The sequence below is a fragment of the Fonsecaea erecta genome, assembly GCF_001651985.1.
Source record: "Fonsecaea erecta strain CBS 125763 chromosome Unknown Scaff1, whole genome shotgun sequence".
In the NCBI taxonomy this organism is placed as follows: Eukaryota; Fungi; Ascomycota; class Eurotiomycetes; order Chaetothyriales; family Herpotrichiellaceae; genus Fonsecaea; species Fonsecaea erecta.
The window spans coordinates 4,673,450-4,691,702 of NW_017387244.1; the positions used below are offsets into that span (position 1 = coordinate 4,673,450).

At 53.8% G+C, this 18,253-nt stretch overlaps 8 protein-coding genes across 8 annotated transcripts; 5 read left to right on the top strand and 3 right to left on the bottom strand.

Annotated features, from left to right (window-relative positions):
* Positions 1-142: 142 nt before the first annotated feature.
* AYL99_01670 (hypothetical protein) lies at positions 143-1,553 on the top strand (the record flags this gene model as incomplete). Its single annotated transcript, XM_018833186.1, has 4 exons — positions 143-192; positions 239-374; positions 420-1,161; positions 1,216-1,553. 4 exons carry the CDS (start codon positions 143-145, stop codon positions 1,551-1,553), a joined length of 1,266 nt encoding a protein of 421 aa, XP_018699065.1.
* Positions 1,554-2,061: 508 nt separating this feature from the next.
* AYL99_01671 (hypothetical protein) lies at positions 2,062-3,738 on the top strand (the record flags this gene model as incomplete). The annotated part of the gene is made up of 2 exons (XM_018833187.1): positions 2,062-3,156; positions 3,238-3,738. 2 exons carry the CDS (start codon positions 2,062-2,064, stop codon positions 3,736-3,738), a joined length of 1,596 nt encoding a protein of 531 aa, XP_018699066.1.
* Positions 3,739-4,116: 378 nt separating this feature from the next.
* AYL99_01672 (hypothetical protein) lies at positions 4,117-5,322 on the bottom strand (the record flags this gene model as incomplete). The annotated part of the gene is made up of 1 exon (XM_018833188.1): positions 4,117-5,322. The coding sequence occupies one exon, from the start codon at positions 5,320-5,322 to the stop codon at positions 4,117-4,119; it is 1,206 nt and encodes a 401-aa protein (XP_018699067.1).
* Positions 5,323-6,157: 835 nt separating this feature from the next.
* On the top strand, positions 6,158-7,398 carry AYL99_01673 (hypothetical protein; the record flags this gene model as incomplete). Its single annotated transcript, XM_018833189.1, has 4 exons — positions 6,158-6,428; positions 6,492-6,745; positions 6,794-7,061; positions 7,124-7,398. The coding sequence occupies 4 exons, from the start codon at positions 6,158-6,160 to the stop codon at positions 7,396-7,398; spliced, it is 1,068 nt and encodes a 355-aa protein (XP_018699068.1).
* A 951-nt stretch (positions 7,399-8,349) lies between these two features.
* AYL99_01674 (hypothetical protein) lies at positions 8,350-9,551 on the top strand (the record flags this gene model as incomplete). The annotated part of the gene is made up of 4 exons (XM_018833190.1): positions 8,350-8,409; positions 8,483-8,526; positions 8,580-8,672; positions 8,732-9,551. 4 exons carry the CDS (start codon positions 8,350-8,352, stop codon positions 9,549-9,551), a joined length of 1,017 nt encoding a protein of 338 aa, XP_018699069.1.
* A 1,045-nt stretch (positions 9,552-10,596) lies between these two features.
* AYL99_01675 (hypothetical protein) lies at positions 10,597-12,192 on the bottom strand (the record flags this gene model as incomplete). Its single annotated transcript, XM_018833191.1, has 1 exon — positions 10,597-12,192. One exon carries the CDS (start codon positions 12,190-12,192, stop codon positions 10,597-10,599), a length of 1,596 nt encoding a protein of 531 aa, XP_018699070.1.
* Positions 12,193-12,628: 436 nt separating this feature from the next.
* Positions 12,629-13,645, top strand: AYL99_01676 (hypothetical protein; the record flags this gene model as incomplete). The annotated part of the gene is made up of 2 exons (XM_018833192.1): positions 12,629-12,879; positions 12,985-13,645. The coding sequence occupies 2 exons, from the start codon at positions 12,629-12,631 to the stop codon at positions 13,643-13,645; spliced, it is 912 nt and encodes a 303-aa protein (XP_018699071.1).
* Positions 13,646-17,481: 3,836 nt separating this feature from the next.
* Positions 17,482-18,063, bottom strand: AYL99_01677 (hypothetical protein; the record flags this gene model as incomplete). Its single annotated transcript, XM_018833193.1, has 2 exons — positions 17,482-17,772; positions 17,836-18,063. 2 exons carry the CDS (start codon positions 18,061-18,063, stop codon positions 17,482-17,484), a joined length of 519 nt encoding a protein of 172 aa, XP_018699072.1.
* Positions 18,064-18,253: the final 190 nt, after the last annotated feature.

The window sequence follows — 18,253 nt, forward strand, 5'->3', positions numbered from 1 at the left end:
GGTGTGGGCTGTCAAGAGAAATATGGGCAAGTTACAAAAGGACAAGTTTCTAAACACGATATCTGACACTGAGGCAGAAGATGCGATTTGAACGGTCCAACAAATCGGGCTTCAGTTGTCAAGTACTGTGGTCCCGATCATGATGGGCAGCATTGTAGCGCCGGAGAGTGTTGTTCTCCCGGTGGTTTATGCGTCAGTGTTGTTGGACTACGAAACAATGAGATGTTGACCGAAGCAGGGTATATCCCAGGAGTTCTGTGGTGTCGGATGTCAACCAGCTTTCGGAACCTGCGTTCAAGAGAGATGTGGCGCGTCGAACGGCAACCGAAGTTGCCCCTTTCCTCAGTGTTGCTCTCACGCTGATTACTGTGTCAGTATCTGTCCTTTGGAAGCCTGCTTGCCTCTCTGACATGGTCTAGGGAACTGGCCACGATTTCTGTTCTGTCCCTAACAACTGCCAAGAGGAATTTGGTATTTGCGATTCTGATACAACTCCGGCAGGGTACAATGTGTCAGTGGATCCAAGAGTGGAGAGAAGCCAAATCGCATACGGACAATACATCAGCAATTGCTACGTTCCTGGAACTATTGCTCTCACATACGACGATGGCCCATCACAGAACACCGAGGAGCTGCTGAATATACTCAACGAAGCTGGTGCAAAGGCAACCTTCTTCGTTACCGGGAACAGCAACGGCAAAGGTCCCATAGACACGACGTATGAGTGGACTGATGTGATCAAGCGTATGATCAAGGACGGGCACCAAGTTGGTTCTCATACTTGGTCTCATGAGGACATGGACAAGATGGGATCAGAAGCTCGCCGACTCGACATGGCTAAAAACGAGAGGGCTCTCGCCAACATCCTAGGCAAATATCCCGCGTACATGCGGCCACCTTACCTCCTATGCAGCAACGACACCGGTTGTCTGAGCGACATGAGAGATCTTGGATACCATGTCATTTCATATGCATTTGACAGTGGGGACTGGATGACTCCCACCAATCTCACTGCAATGACCGCGAGAGTTGACCAGGCCTTGCAGAGCACGGCTGATCAACAGGGCAGGATGTTGCTGATCCAGCACGACACCATCCGCACATCAGCCATCGAGCTCACAAAACATGTTCTGAATGTGATCTCCGAGCGAGGATGGAAAGGTTCGTGTCTGCCCTTCGCTGCTCTCCGAAGACCGTCACTGACTCGGTGTTAAGCTGTCACGGTCGGAGAGTGTCTGAATGACGAGCCCGAACGCTGGTATCGGAATCCGGCTTGGATCAGCGTTGGCTCAAGGTCGAAGGGTGGATGTGTTGTTTCGGGCAGGAACTCTTGTGGAAAGGTACGGCGATTTACCAACAAGGTCGAATGCTTCAACAGCAACGCCCAATGTGAACAAGATGCCTTGAAATGCATGAACTCTGCTCGGACGGACAAGACAACCTGCGAAAGTTTGGGGACGATCTGCAGCATGCAATTCCTCTTCTGTTCAACCTGCGGAGGAGCAGGACTCCCTTGCGAAACTGAGAGCTTCTATGTCAACAGGCAAGCATGAATGTGTTGGTCTGGAAAGGTGGTAATGGCCGCGGTAGAGGTCAGGAGGTATTCTTTAAGTACGGACTGGTGGTATCGTTAGTGCACCCAATACAGCACTGTCTCCCTCCTTGATGCCTGTTCGCCGTGCAAGTCTTGCTCGAACCTCATCTGCCAATGGGTGACGTATTGTATCGACTATGTTGACGAGACGCAAGGAAATGACTTGTATAGAGTGCACGAATCTCAGTGGAGTGTGTCAGTAACGTGATCGACCGGTATCACCGGCCAGTTGTGGGGAGGCAACACCTCTTTTCCCGAGAGGCCACCACTGCGCATGCAGCGTCCGAGACGGATTCAGCCTCCATATCTGTTGATGGTTTTTCGGTCGTCGCCATCAAAATCATTCTTCTGCTACTCGAGCATAGTCGTACGATGTCCATCTGCCGATAGCTGGCAATAATTGCCCATTCACCTCATCGAGAGACAACTCCCCCCGAGTCCTCGCCTCACACCACCATCCATCCACGATGTTTCTTCTACGCCCCTTACGACGGAGTCCGCAATCAACCCTTCTTCTCTACCTGTCCCCTCTCCCCTTCATCGCTACCCCCGTCTCTGCCCATGGCGGCCACACGGACAAGATCCCCGAGGGAGAAGCCGTCTCTCCCGATCCCTTGGACAGTCGACTATGGCTTCACATTCTGCTCATGATCGTCTCCTTCGGTCTGATCTTCCCCTATGGCATGGTTTTGGGTATCATTAAGAGTCGCTGGCATGTCCCTCTGCAGATTGTGGGCACGGTCATCGCAACCGTGGCGTATTTCTTGGGACACATGCACAAGGGACGACAATTCCGCCACCCGAACATTCACGCGAGTTTTGCCAACAGCTTGGTGTTGATGCTTCTCATTCAGGTCGGGCTGGGCGTCGGACTGAAGCTACATCTCGAGGAGAAAAAGGGATGGATCGGCCGAGTCTTTGGAGGGAAAGTTGGCAGAGGCGGCAGGAGAGGTGTGGTCATGATCCACGGCTGGCTAGGCAAGTTGATGCCCATTGTCGCCTGGGCGCAGATGCTCTTCGGAGGCATCGTCGCGATGGGGTATTGTCGCGGCGACCATTTGGGGCAGTGCCTGGCGCATTTCATCATGGGATCAGCATTCATCGGGTACGGAATTATCATGACTCTCCTATTGCTCGTGGGCCAAGCATGGTTGAGAAGGACGGGCCGGAGCCAGGAGTTTTTCGACAGCTGCGTGATCGCGGCATGGGGCTGCGTCAATACGTTTACCGAACATCGCTGGGGCCATCCCTGGGTCAAGAACGACCTGCAACACACGAGCATGGGGATTGTCTGGTGGTGCGCTGGATTGCTCGGAGTATGGTTGTCGAGATCGAGGAACGGAAGACCGAAGAGGAATATCCTGCCTGGCCTGGTCATCCTCCTGACCGGCTGGGCCATGAGTGCCCATCCCCAAGATCTGCCTCTGAGCACCATGGTGCACACGGTGTTTGGATACACCCTGATGGCCGCGGGTGCGGCGCGGATCGTTGAGATTTCCTTCTTGCTAAAGGACAGCCGTGGCACGGGCGAGGTCAACAGCTGGCAGCACTTGCCGCCATTCGTGAGTGTTTATTCATTTATTTCCCTTGTTGCGAACTTTCCATGTTTGTGGATTTACTGACGACGGGATCTGTGCACCCAGCTCCTCTACGCCTCGGGCTTCCTTTTCATGGGCGCGACCGAGGAACAAATGCACCTCCTCTCCGACGCCGACGTCACCCACGTCTCGTACATCCTGATCCTCTACAGCATCGCCTTTATGCTCTACCTGTTCGTGAACATCCTGCTGTACGTCTATGCGAGCCACGCATGGCCGGACGACGAGAGCAACGGCGTTCGCTCGTCTTATGGCGCGCCAAGCAGCTCTGGGTCCGGGAGAAGTCTGAGTGTGGCGGGGCCGGCGAGCGGTCCTGGTGCGCACCACGCGAGGAAAATGTCCACCCTCGCAGGCATCGGCATGAACGGCGGCGCAAATGGCTCCGTGAACGGGAGCGCCAGGCTGCCCCGGCACCGAGGCACCGCGAGCCAGCAGGTCCGGGACGCGGAAGAGTTCGAGCTCGAAGGGCTGATCAGTGATGACGGCGAGGACGACGTAGAGAGCCCCCACGCGGCGAAGAAGGAAGGGGCCGTGGCATTGGCTTAGATATCACCCCAACCCATCATGGTCGTAATCAGCCTCCTCTTGGGGGGGAAAGGAACTATTGCACAGGGAGGGAGGACGGTTGTGGTCATAGCGAATACCGGCGTCGGATTGGAACGGACGGATATATATATTATATACAGATCTTGGCAATGGAAGAGGTACAAAAAAACCGCCAGGTAGACAATTGCATAATGGATGGCATATCTACGGGAAACATTTTTGAAAGGGAAATGCCTTATTCATGATGATGAGCATGAAAGAATCGCCCCGTGGGTAGGTAGATTGATAAATGCGAAGTCACCTTGATAACCAACCGTCTCAGGATTATTCTACATGCTTGCAATCTGCCCGTGGTGACTTGCTGTAAACACACATCCGCTAACCTCGCAGCGGCAATATCTTCTGGCTCAGCACGCTCTGTCTACACAAGGGACACTCTGCCTTCTCCTTGACCCAGTCCTGCACACAGGTCCAGCAGAAGACGTGCCCGCAAGTGGTCACGCTCGGGTCGCGGAAGGGTTCGAGGCACAGGGTGCATTTCCGCTGGTTGCCGGCGGGCATCCAGGCCATGGTTTCGTCGTGGTCCTCGAGGGCGTAGCGCGGCGAGTCGAGGATCGGGGTTGCCGTGTTCGCGGCCAGGCCCGGTGGTAGGTAGGACGGCACGGAGACAGCCGAGAGCAGTTGGCCCGTCGACGAGGTCTCAAGGCTGGAGGGGATGGGGATTTCGATGCCGTTGGCGAGCATGGCTGCGGTGCTGGCTCCCCTTGCTTCGGGTCCCACCGTCGTCGAGGAGGCCGTCGCGTCCATGTACGTTTCTCGGATGTGCAGCGCCGACTGGACGGCCATTTGCAGCACGAGGAGCACACCCAGGACTTCGTACCCAACTCGCTCTTCATTCGGTCTGATCTGTTTCGTGAACACGTAGCGCAGACCGAACAGCCGCTTAGCAATGTGGTAGTACGCCCCGGTGAAATAGAAGATGGCGAGGCTGACGGCGTAGATGGGTTGAGGGGAGGTCAGGGTGTCGAGGTGTTTGAGGATGTACTCTTGCAATCTGAGGCTTCTTGGTGAGGGCGGACGCTTGCTGTGATGGTATTGTTTCTGCTTTGCGTGCTCGATGTTCCATTCGAGTTTACTCCTTAGCCTTCTCCTCAGCGCCGGCAGAGACTTCGCCAGAATCCAGGGCGCGAACACCACGCTGGCAATGTAGCCGACTCTTCTTCCCAGACCGGCGAGTCTCAGGGTGTCGTCCTCGACTTGGATCACGTCGCAGTACTCTTCCCCCAGTGTTCGGTTTCCCAGAAGGGTTGTTATACAGAGATAGAGGAGTTCCGAGAGTTGGTTCGTCGCTTCTGAGTATTTGTGTGCGAAACGAGCGCCGAGGAGCGCGCGTAGAATCGTGGACGCTTGCGACGAGATGCTCCCAGAGATATAGGCGTCTTTCTGGTGCGTGCGGAGGATGTCGGGCGAGGTTGCGAAGGGGTATTCCATGGGTGCTGGAGAGGGAGCAGAGGGAGCAGAGGGAGCAGAGGGAGCAGATGCCGGCGGAGGAGGGATGCTGCTGGACGGCGCTTGCTCCGCCATCTCGTTGTCAATCTTGAAGAGTGATTGCTTGCGATTGATAATGGTTAAGCACGAGGGACTTCTGGAGAGGACGGAGGTACATAATGGACCGAGGTTCTGTCGAGTATAGCGTTGCTGGCGTCGCACGATACGGTGGCGCAGTATTGATGTTCGTGCAAAGTGCTGTGCATACCAAAGCATGTCCTATTTTCTTTTTACCTCATCCTTTTCTCAGCAGACGAGGATGGATTTGATTGTATTGGCAGGAATTTGGCACTGTGATCTCGTCAATAATGAGCATCTTACCTTCACATCTGATTCAAAGCCCACAACAGAGTACGCAGGCAACCCCACGTACACCATAGGAATGGAAAAGCGACGGCCAAATAAAGAGTGACGACAATGGCGAATCCCCAGATAAGATCCCAAGTGTCCTGCTTGATGGGAGACATTGTGGCTAGTAGTGGTGGTGGTGGTGGTGGTGGTGGTGGTGAACGAGATGATGAACTGTTCACCAGCAATACGTACCAAGATCTTGTGGCAGGTACGAGCATTTACTGCTTAACTCCTACATAGAGACACGCGAGAGGCTACAATGAATAGCAACAACATGACCCTAATATACAACTGCTGGATCTACTGGATACCCTCGTTCCATCACGATAAAAGCACCCAGTCACGTTCCCGTAGCTCATGGCTATGTGATTGTTGCATATTAATTATTAATGGGTTCTGGCTCGAACCCGGTTTTGGAAGGTCGTTGTCCACCACTCTAAAGTCGGTTGTCTGTCAGTCTCCCCCTCTGTACTGGTTGCATCAGGACATATTCCATACCCTCAACAACTCTCAGGAAACCATGACAGCAGAACCCACCAAAGTCTGGCCTCGAGAAGGCTACCGACCAGAATGGCTGGCAGTGAGCATCTCATCTCTCCCCGCCCACGTCCAACCCACGTCCAACCCACCTCCTGCGTCCTCAAGCCAACTGACACCTCACCAGCTCGAAGACGCATCCGGCGGTCGATATGTCATGACGGGCGATTGGGCTGTCGACGTCCCCACCTACGATGCTGTCTTCGCCGGGCTTGCAAAACAGTGGCCACCCCTCGCTGAAGAACTGAAAGTCTGTATGTGAATTGGCTCCAATGGCACCAGTGACACTTGCTCAATTCTAACATGTGTTGTTGCAGGGGATGAGCGGACAGACAGCCAACATGGTGACCTTCCAGTTCGAATCTACAAACCGGCCTCAGACAAACCGTTGCCGCTCATGATCTACTTCCCTGGTGGAGGATTCATTGCTGGCAATCTGGACACTGAAGACGCCCATTGCCGGATATTTGCCGCCAAAGTGCCCTGTCTGGTCATCAGCGTCGACTACCCCAAGGTGCCCAAAGTCAAACTTGACGACATCATCAACGTCGCTAGCCAGGCTGTTCCTTGGGTAAGAAAAGGCTCCATATGGTCGAACTCCGAGTTCTGACACAAACAGTGTCGCAACCGAGCCAAGGCACTGGGAGATGATCCTTCCAACACTCTTCTGTGTGGCGGTTCGGCTGGCGCAATGCTCTCAGCTGAAGTGGCATACCGTTTTATGATCGAGGGGGATCATACGTCTATCACTGGCTGCGTTCTGATGTTTGTTGCATTACTCTCCTGGAAGTACAACGGGAAGTACAAGCATATGTACACCTCGTGGGAGGATAACGGAAAAGCGGGCACTCCCGTGTTTGGTCTCGAGCTGGCCAAGTTCATCTGGTGTGAGTACACAACGTCCAACTAACTAGTCCACTGTGTTGGATCCTCATTGACCTGGTTCTAGCCCATTACGATATCGACTTTGACAGTCCACGACACCTCATAGGCCTAGCAGACGACCTATCCAAGTTTCCTCCATGCTATATTGTCAATGCCGAAAAGGACTGCTTTCGAGACGACGGAGCCGTCTTGGACTACAGACTCAGAGAGAGCGGGGTCAAAAGTAAGCTCGACTACTACGAGGGACTTCCCCATTATTTCCATGCCTTCCCGAGCCTCGCGGTTGCCCACGAGATGATGGAAAGGGCGGTAGAGGGAGCCAGATTCGTGTTGGAGTAGGGCCCAACCAGCTCAATTCCTCGGGTTTCATATTCCCAGCTGGCATCCGTTTCACCGGCAGTTCGTGATTCACTGGCCAAGGATCGACTACTCGTAAATCAACCGATCCGTCATCCAACCAACATCACAAGCCTGCGGGTAGTTTTCCTAGCCTCGCAGCTCCTCTCCGACAACACGTGCCGAGGCAGCGCTGTGGCTTTGACGGTCAACGGGCGCCATCCCGCTTGCCGCTTCCACCCTGCTTAGCGAGGCTGTGGAACGGCTCTGGAGACAAATCAAAGCGAATTCATGGCTTGACTAGACACGTCTCACAGATGTTTATGAAGGATCCTGAGTCAAAGGTCACTGACCGTATCTACTAGCCCTCCTGACGAGTCGAAGCCGGCCACCCACGGGTCGAGAATGCGGGCAACTCTACCTCTTACGTTACGGCAGACAGAGCCCCCTTCCGGAAGCTCGACGTCGTGCCCCGCAACACGCCCAGGCTTGAATTCGACAAAACCGCCAGCCAGAAAACGGATTAAATCTTGCTCAGCCCCTGCCGGTCTCTCTCTTCACCTTCTCATCGTTGAGAAGGTCTCTGCTATGCATTCCCCCAGCATGCTGAGCACAATTATCGACCTCCAGAACAATATCGGTTCGGCCCGCTCTGCCAACGTTCTCGAACTCAATGCAATAAGCACAGACTTGTCAACGTCCCAATTTGGCCGGATCTAGACGGGAGGACGCAGGGTCCCACCCCCCCTTCTCCTTGAGAGCGTTGCCAATCTTACTCAACACTCTGTAGTAACACACATCACGCGAGCCCGGGCTTGTTCCGCACTTCCACTTCCCTTGCACAGTCCGGGGTACATACCCTTGTCCCATAGCAATCCACCCCAACATTCCCATATCTCAGGACCTGGACAAGACGTCAAGCCACCTCACGTCTGTGAGTTACACCCCGGCATTATGTGTCCGGACGGAGACGACAATGAAAGCCAACGCTCCAGTCGAATAACTGCCGATCCTGTGAGTCAAGTTCCCAAGATGCCCGGAACCTTCCCCGACCGCCCTATTTCTGACATGGAATAACCTGTGACAGGACCTTGAGGATGATGACAACGATTCAGCATACGGAGACGAAGCGTAGGTGACGTCTTAGCCCTTTCCACCGTCGTCGGCGTTGACAGTCCTTTTAGCTTGACCGAAACAACTTCGATATCGTCGTGGATTAGGGACTACCGTGTGGAAAATGGCCGGACTTACCACGCCTTTAAGGACGGGAAGTACTGGTAGGCTACTGCTGCCTCTGGGGTGTTCTTTATTGTCATGACTTACACGGTTCTCACAGGGGCGCCAACGACGAAGAGGCTAACCAACACCATGATATCGGCCACAACTTATACTTGAAAACTCTAGACAACCGCCTCTTTCTCGCGCCTATCCATTCCAACCCCTCTCAAATCCTTGATCTCGGTACCGGCACCGGGGCGTGGGCCATTGATGTGGCCGACCTATATCCCTCGGCCATCGTCATCGGAACAGACCTCTCCCCCATTCAACCCACATGGGTCCCGCCCAACGTACGCTTCGAGATTGACGACATGGAATCCGAATGGACCTACGATTCCAACATCTTCGATCTCATTCATATTCGCGGTCTCCACGGCACTATTGAGGACTGGCCGGCTCTGTACGCGCAATGCATGCGCTGCCTGAAGCCGGGTGGGTGGCTCGAGCAGGCAGAATACTCTGCGCAGTTCACCAGCGACGACAATAGTCTCCCTCCAGACGGTGGCATTGCAGCATGGAACAATGTCGGCCCTGAATGTCATGCGAAGCTCAATCGTGAACTACAGGTTCTCGAGACCATGCGTCAACACATGACCAATGCGGGCTTTGAATCCGTCACCGAACGCAGGTACAAGTGGCCTATCGGGCCGTGGCCCAAGGATCCTGCTCTCAAACAGCTTGGCCAGTGGTGTCGAGCGCATATCGAGACTGGCCTGGAGAACTGGACGTTGAGGTTGTTGACCAGTGTGTTGGGTTGGACTGCGGATGAAGTCAGAGCCCTCTGCGCTACAGTAAGGAATGAACTGAGAAGTTCCAAGGTTCACGCCATTCATCGCATGAACGTGGTATATGCGAGGAAGCCTGGTAGTGCAAGGTGATATTGTTTTGGGTTCTGTCTGCCTGCCTGCCTGGACTGGGAAGACGGAGGGAGAGACACAGTTTGTTCTTTCTGGAGAGGGAATGCTGTGTATATTGTTGCTTTTGATAACGACCGAGCGGGGGGGAGGGAGTTCTGCAGCGTTTGTATATGCTTTTCTTTTTGTGTGGGTGGAAATCTGAGCGCCTATCGTCTGTTGTCTACCTGGGCTCACCAGCCGGCCCGAATGGTTTCTTGCATCATCCCAACAACGCCGGGAAAAGAAGTGGAAAAGTGAAGAAGGTTGGATGTCTGTTTGCAATGGGCCTGGTCGTGTCGCGGGCAAGTTTTGCCTTGAAGAACGGAGGGGGGGGGGGCGTTTGTTCGGCGCACACACCTAAAACAAGCACAACGAGGGAGGCTGTTTGTTTACCTATAGTACTTGTTGAACCACCCCATCTATCTGTCTATCTGTGTATTTACCTTTCTACATACTTACGGCATGTGTCTTTGCTGCGCGGGTGCGATTTATGTACTGGGAACACAAAGAATGTGACGAGCGCCACGAAAGGGAGAAATATACAGACATGTACATACATAGATCCCTCCGTATATCAACGGGGCGGTCGGTCCTACTCTCGTCGCTCATTTATGGCGACAAATAACATACAGACATACATACATACATACCGCGCCCCACGAACGAGACTTGATGGTGACTGACCTGGAACTTGTCCGTAATGTCTGTCAGAATGGGGTAGGGAACACGGGACGCTTCCCCCACCCCCCTTACTTATTCTCATCTCGTTGCCATTGCGTCCGTCGCGTCGCGTCGTGTCGTGTCGGGACGGCTTTATCCAGCAACGAAGAGTGAGAGTGTTCTACTGTATGTGTTCGGTTTTGTGTGAGAAGTCGACACACACATCCACAGCAGCCAGGGACTTTTTCCGGAATTGATGAATGTTACAGTATTAATATTTAATTACTATACTATGTTAACCCTGTAGGTTGATGCTGCACCCAGTACATTCCGTCCTCGTAGTCTCAGTCGTTCGCGACCTGATGAGCTAGCTGCTTCTGCACCCAGCTGGGCGTCTCATCTCGTGCCATGGATGGGATTCAGGTAAAATAAATGTCTTGTCGAGGTCAGGATTCGAAGCAGGAAGAGTACCACGACGCCAGTCGGCCATCTGACTCGTCCACACGACAACCGCTCGATCCGAAATGCCCAGGTCGGTTGCTTCTGCGAAATCGGCGCCGAACTGTGGAGGAGGCGGCCGTGCGGGAACGATCCTCACGGACCCGTCATCTCTCCACGTTTCGAGCCGTGGTGTGGGTTCGCCCGGAGTCGTGGCCGAGCTGTCGTTCTGGAAGAACTGCTTGCATACTCGAGACGCCTGTTCCGAGTCGCCCACTTCCATGACTAGGAGTCGGGCGCCGACAGCTCCAGCGATGCGCATGAGCGGCCAATAAAATAGGTCGGCCAGGACGATCGAAGAGGATCGATAACAGTGCCCGTCTTCACCTCGGGCGAAGGTGGGAACCAGCGCCTCTTTGGGCTCGTAGTTACGCACGCTCAGCTCCGTCTTCCCACCAGGCTCGTAATCCTTAGGGCCAATATATGGAGGATTAGAGATGATCATGTCCCACAACGCACTTGGAGAGGAAGAGTCCTCCCCCTTCTCACCGACGCTGGCCGCAGCAGCATTGAGGATCCTGAGTATTTCGTCGGCCCCTTTCTTGGCCAATGCCAGAACATCAACATTCTGGAAGGACACATCGTTGGCCGCGTCCGGATGCAACAATTTCTGTGTAATGTTGTGTGCCAGATTCTTTTGGGCTAGTGACACGGCGACCGGGTTGTTGTCAATACCGAGGATTTTAAAATCGATATTTGATGGTATAGCCGACTTGAAATCAGAGCCACTCACAGGTGGCTTCAGGATCGAATGGAGAAGTAGAGCAATGCATCCAGTTCCAGTGCAGAGATCCAAAATTCGGAACGTCCTGTGATTCCGTGGCCCCAACCCAATGGAGGTGCAAATAGATGGAAGTGCCGGCAATAGCAGGTTGCCGACCTTTTCAGTGTACATCTCTGTCTCTGGCCGAGGTATCAAGACACGACGCCTGCAGAGGATGTCCAAGTTACCAAAGGGCTGGTTGCCGATGATGTATTGGAGTGGCATGCCTTTTGATCTCTTGACCACATTCTGGGACAGAATCTTTTGCACCTGAGCATGCTCGTCTGCTTCGCTATTGATCAGGCCCTCGTCGTTCCACAACCTTCTTTTCGCAAATCGAGGGGGACGGGCAATGCTCTGTTCAGTCTGCGCCGGAATCGTGGCTTCTTTTCTCATCCGTCGTCGACCAATGGCTTTCCAATTGGGCACATCCTGTGGTGTCTGCATAATACCATCACGTTCTGCAACCCGCTGGTCGCAAGACCTCGTCTCTTCGGCTGGATTCAACCCGGGAACATCAGGAGGGGGCGGGTCCTCGTGGCTAGCATATCTCCCTGCCTTGACGACATCGCGAGCGTGCTCTTGGAGCCATCGAAGCTCGTTACGAGCAGAGGGAAGGTCGCGACACACCCGGAGGAGGAGAGCCAGGAGTGGGTTTTGGGAGCTCGCCTGGCGGATTAGGGCAGGAGGAAGACGTGGCATTTGTCAGACATGGCGGCTGGGGGGTGGGAGTATGTGAAGAGTACGAGGTAAGGACTCTGCTATCCAAGTCGCTACAGAATGTGGAATGGCACGAATGGTTGTTGAACAGAAGTGGAAGGTGAGAATTGCACGTGGTTGGAGAAAAACGGAACATTGTCAAGTAATAATAATAATAAATGCATCTGCATTTGGAGAATCAACCAAACCATGATCTCACTGCTGCTCTCCCGTGTTTCCTCGCTCTTGTCGACCATCTCCGATTCTTGCGATATGTCAATGCCAAAAAGATACCGTTAGCCCGCCCATGGTCCGGAGTTTCTCGATTCACCAGGTAAGTGCCCGAGGTTGAAAAAGGCTCGGATTGACCCCAGTCGTCGCGTCAACCCTGTTGCTGGATATCCATTGCTACTCTCCGTACGCTCCATCTCCCGTCAAAATGGTCAAAAAAGTCCTTGTTGGTTACGGCGTAGACGTCGACGCCGTGAGTGGATGGATCAACACTCAGACCGGTCAGCCGGCTGATGTGACTAACATCTCTCGCGGTGTCTTTGGAGCCACCGTGGGCATTGATAGGTTACTGGCGCTGTTTCAAAAGTATAACATCAAGGCGACCTTTTTCACTCCGGGGCATTCCATCGAGTCATTCCCCAAACAAATGGCCAAGGTGCGGGATGCTGGGCACGAAATGTAGGTCGGTTTCCGTTTAGCTCCCCGGTCACCGCCCTCTTTCTGACACCCTGGAAATGATTTTGATGAGAGGGATTTGCTGATGTGGTGCATATGCCGGCCCAGTGGACTCCATGGGTATACGCATGAATTTGTTTCGCAGCTCTCACCACAGCAGGAGCGAGATGTCCTGCAGAAAACCATCGACGTGGTCACCGCATTTACGGGAAAGAAACCCAGAGGCTTTACGGCGCCTGCATGGACCCCTTCACCCCAGACCGTCCAGCTCCTAGAAGAGCATGGCCTGGAGTATGATCACTCATTCATGCACCATGACTCCCAGTTGTACTATCTTCCGTATCCACCGACCACATGGAAGGAAACCGACTACAAGAATCTCTCGGCCGGGGAGTGGATGAGTCCCATGTCATCGCTCCGGCCGTCGACGCTGGTCGAAGTCCCGGCGAATTGGCACGTTGACGATTGGCCTGCCTTTCAGACGATGCGGGGCCAGGGCGCTGCTGGCTTCGTCGACCCGCATCAAATTGAGAGGTTCTGGCAGGAGCACTTTGAGTTCTGTTACCGGGAATATGAGCATTTTGTCTTCCCCATCAGCATCCACCCTCAAGTCAGCGGCAAGCCCCAAATCGCCCTCTTGCATGAGCGTCTCATTGAATGGATCAACCAGCATGAGGGGGTGGAATGGTGTACCTTTGAGGAAATGGCCAACAAGTTCCGGAAGGGCGAAATCCAGGGCGTGGAGGTGGAAGGAGGCGTTGACCTGTAAGGCCGACAGAGGGCCTGTCGATCACCTTGCACACCAACGGTCCCAGCCTACGGGGCCCAGAGCCCAACAGGGTGACAAGGGACCGACATATCCGGAACTGGTGGTAGTGGATGTGGAGGGAGGGATTACTGCAGCAAGTTGGAGGCGCCAGGCAGACGGAAAGTTCCCAGACAGCCATTGAAGACATTTCGAGGAGGAGATTTAAGACCATGCTTTGGCGTTCTTTTCTGTTCCGGGAACCTGGTCGCTGTCCTGGATTCCCCGGCCAAAGTTAATGTGCTCTCTTTCTCGCACCGGTTCTCCGGGTCTCTGCCGTCAAAGGAGATAGAAATTCCCAGGGAAGCAATGGGTGGAGGACTTCCTGCTTTGAAGCCTCTCTGCTCTTGTCTTTGGCGTCACCGACTCTTCCTTCCCACATGTCACCTCGTATACGTGCATCTGTCGACCCCAAGGCGGAAGATGGCGCAACTTGACCCGAGCGATGTACACAGCTAGCTGGTGCTTGCTAGATTAGCCTGCAGCTTGCCGCCTGCAGCCTGCAGGACAGCGCGTGGGGAAAGGAATCGTGCATTTGGCCCTTATGCACCAGGGGGGCTATGCGCCATGTCAGCCTCCTTCACCGCCCTTCTGGACCTCAGATTTACATACTCTCTCCTCTCTTCTTCCACCACAGCACCCAATGCATCCGGCCTTTGAGTGACACTGATTCTCGCTCGCCTTGAGGGGGCACCTATTCATTCATTCCTCTTGTGGCTAGCTCAACTCTACTGGGCTGGCTACCTCAGCGAAAAGTCTCTTGTAGCACCCCCGGCCACACTAGCCCATCAACCACGCCATCCCCAAAGGCGACACCGAATTTTCGGGTTTCGAGACCCCTGGCCCAGTAGATGTGGCCTGCATTTAGACCATGCATTACATCTGCATGCGAAAGCTCTGGTCGCTGGCTGGTAGGCAGGACCGAAAAACGCCACACAGTCACCGCATCTTTGACAGCTGACGCAGAATAACTACAGAAACACAAAATGATCAGCTCGCATCTACTTCTTGTACCCGGTACCTGACTGGATCCTCCAGGCTTGATGCCTCCGCCTCATCCTGAACTTCCGTGGCCCAGTGTCACCGCTACCCGTTGGGACCTGCATAAAAAGGTGCCTCCCTTCTTCCTTTGATCTGAGCACCTCACCTCAGGAATCCCTTTCCCATCTCGTCCACATATCGACACAGCAAAGCCGAAAAGACGCCCAAGAGTGGAAGGTTCATTGGTAGATCTTGTTATTTTACGCCAAACACAAACCATCAACAACAATGGGTCGCGGTCACTATGATGTTGCGGGCATTCTCAAACCCATGGGACCTCAGCGACCTTCTCCCAAGCGGATGGGAGACATCAAGCCGGCGACAGGCCATTTGGGGGCGCCGATCACCATTCACCACTTGACCCGGCGCTCTTCTCAGCAGACCTCCAAGGTCCATTGATGCCCGCCCCGCGCCCTCAGCTGCGAGTCAGGCCAGGTCAACTAGGACCACTGAACATTGGGCTACCCGGCCTGGCTCAAGAGGACAACGCATCATGTCAATCAACATGGTCAGCAAGCTGTGCGCAACTTGTCCAACCCTCTTCAGGCCTGGTATCATCGTCGACGTAGCCTACATATGGTCGTGCGACGATGCATCCAAACCAATGTCGACCTGATCGAAACTTGCTTTCTCTCTCTGTCTCTACATACACTCGCTATGCTACCATTTGGCCCCTGCGCCGGCATCACATTATATTGTCTGACCCGACGCCACGTGTGCGGACCACGGCCTTACACCTCCCTCGTTTCGGCGTCCGACTCGGCGTGTTACAGAAATTGAATTGGACTTCAACAGAGTGTAGTGGAGTCCCCATGTCGAAAGAAACGTCTCACCTGGCGATGCGGTGAGATGAGACGTGGAGATGTGGACAGATGCGATCTCATGACCAAGAACCTGCAACACAACCACGGCATCCATCGCTGTCCAATGCCTTTTTCCGAAATGCTTCAATGGTGGAGGGGTGTCGCAACGAGCAAAGGGCGCTATATGTTGACTGCATACCGCATCGGTCGGCCAACGACAGTGGTGAACCTTGTAGGGGCGCGCCTGACTTTGACTTTTTTCTTGTTCTCCCAACATACCGTCGACTGGGGCTGACGGTGCCGGGCCACCTGCATTCTTATTTCATCTCTGCATGGCTTGACGTAACGGCTGGATGGGAAGCGGCCACTTCCACCATATCTCGGCAATGTGATTGTGGACTGCAACAAGGTCCTGACACTTACCTCGTCCGATCGTGGACAGCACGGAAGAAGAAGCGGAGCTGAAACAAACAGCCCATCGAAACGAGCATGCAAGACATCATAATGCAGGACACCGTAACGCGTCGTCTCCCCGGAGAGTACCACCAAGGAAGGGAGGGGGCCAGCGAGGGACCGTAATCAGATTTAGCGGAGAAATGGGCAACAACAGCTGAGGGCTTTTGTGAGGCTGAGCAGAAACCCCAAAAACACATGGAAAAATTAATAGCAACAACCAAATAATATTATGATATGGCAGATGCATAATTGCCTAGTTTTAACCGCTTCTGCATCAACAAGAGCCACTCTCCAAGATCTCCTTTTGAATTGTCCTTTTGCCACCCCTGCGTCCGTCATGTGTTGTGTTGTATCTCTCCGTCTCAATGGAGCTCGACTATATTACTGCGTGCTATAGTGTCGTTCAGCTCTCTCTCTCTCTCCCTGTCTCCTCTCGCCCTGGTTAATTAGATGCATATACGAGAGAGAATGAATGAATGAAGACCACCGCCCACCGAAAGGCCTCTGTCTGTCCCCTTTATGATCCATCCATCCCCCACCCATCCTCCAGAACCTGGCGGGTGGCGGACAAGATAGACGAAAGGAGGGGGGGCTGATGAGGAAGAAGGAGCCTGAGGTGAGAGGAGGGGGGGGAGAGAGAGAGAGAGGAGGGAGGAACAGAACGCCTCCACAACAGACAGAGAGTTTGGCCCAGATAAAAATTGGCCATACCATTCATTGCAAGCATGCATGCATGCCCTGCCAGCCCAGCTGCAGTAATACTACTGACGAAATACCATACGGGAGCCACAAGTATTGACACCCATCCATCCATCTTGACATCCAAACATCCGTCATCCTTGCTGACGTACATACATATATACATACATACTGACTGACTGACTGACCGTATACACACATCCAGAGCATGTTTACAGACCTCCACTCGCGAATCCTCCCTGCGTGCCTGCGTGCGTGGATAGCGATATACATCCTTCCTTCGTTATAATATGATTTGTATTGTATGCCTGGCTAAGTAAGCATCCCTTGCCTGCGTGCATCCTTACCTGCCTGCCTGCCTGGCTGGGTTTCTCCCACCATTATGTTATGTAGTCCAGGAAGCGGAGTCAGTCAGTCCTATTATCATCCCCTGTCCCCTGATCATCCCCCTCTAGTGGTGTGCAGTTATGCATGCATGTATGTATATACGCACGTATGGATGTACGGGGACGAGGTACGTATACCTGCCCGCCCCCCATTCCCCCTCCTTTCGGCTGGAGAGACGAGTTTCTTACAGGTCGGGCAGAATATGGAAGTATGTATGTATGTATGTATGTATGTATGTATGTATGTATGTATGTATGTATGTATGTATGTATGTATGTATGTATGTACGTACAGGACCCCTGAAAGAAAAGAAGCGAGCGGGTTGACGTTATGATTCAATACCCGCCCGTCGCGCCAGCGGGAAAGGTCGTCGACATCCTCGGCCTCCTGAAAGGACGGGGTTTCTGTGTCCAACTAACGGAAGCGCGAAGAACGAGCGAGGTGCTGGAGATGGGAGGCGGAACGTTCAACAGTTCCCGCGACTCTCCTCCTCCTTCTCGTCCACCGCGTTGGTGTGAAGATGCCGTGGAGACCCCCGTTGCTGAGGGCCGCGGCTTGGGTGGCCGTAACCATGTCGTAGAGAAGACCTGCAGGAGTGGCACTGGCATATCGGTCAAAGACCACGTCCGAGAAGGCCGGGTAGCCGCCCGTGGTGTTGAAGTGGCAGCGGCTGACCACATCTGTGGTGACCACGAGGGCGCTCCCCTCCGAGTCGCACACGAGGCTGAGCGCAGAGGTCAGTCACATCAACAGTCCCAGCCAACTCACAGGTGTGGCACGAAAGGCAGCGATCGCGGTCAAGAGGTCCCCTCCACTGAGCCAGTCGGTCGTGCGGTGGAGAGGGATATATCGGCGTCTGTATAGCTTCATTTTCACACGCATTGAATAGCATTTGTCTCCTAAGAAAGAGATGAGCATGAGGATGATCGTGAAATACACCCGCAGGAAAACCCGCAGGTGGGCCGCCACGGTACGGAGAAGGATCTTCTGGATCATTTCGAGGCAGGATGCTCCCGGAAACGCGACACGGCTGAAGGCCAAGGGAGTCAAGGTTCAGCAAGGCAGGCCATCAGGTCCAGCAGCCGGGTGCTTAGGCTTTCTCTATTATTACACTTAGCATCGCGGCGGAAGGAAAGTCGATGCAACCATCCTGGCTCCAACCAACAAGTTCTCATTCAGGTGCGAG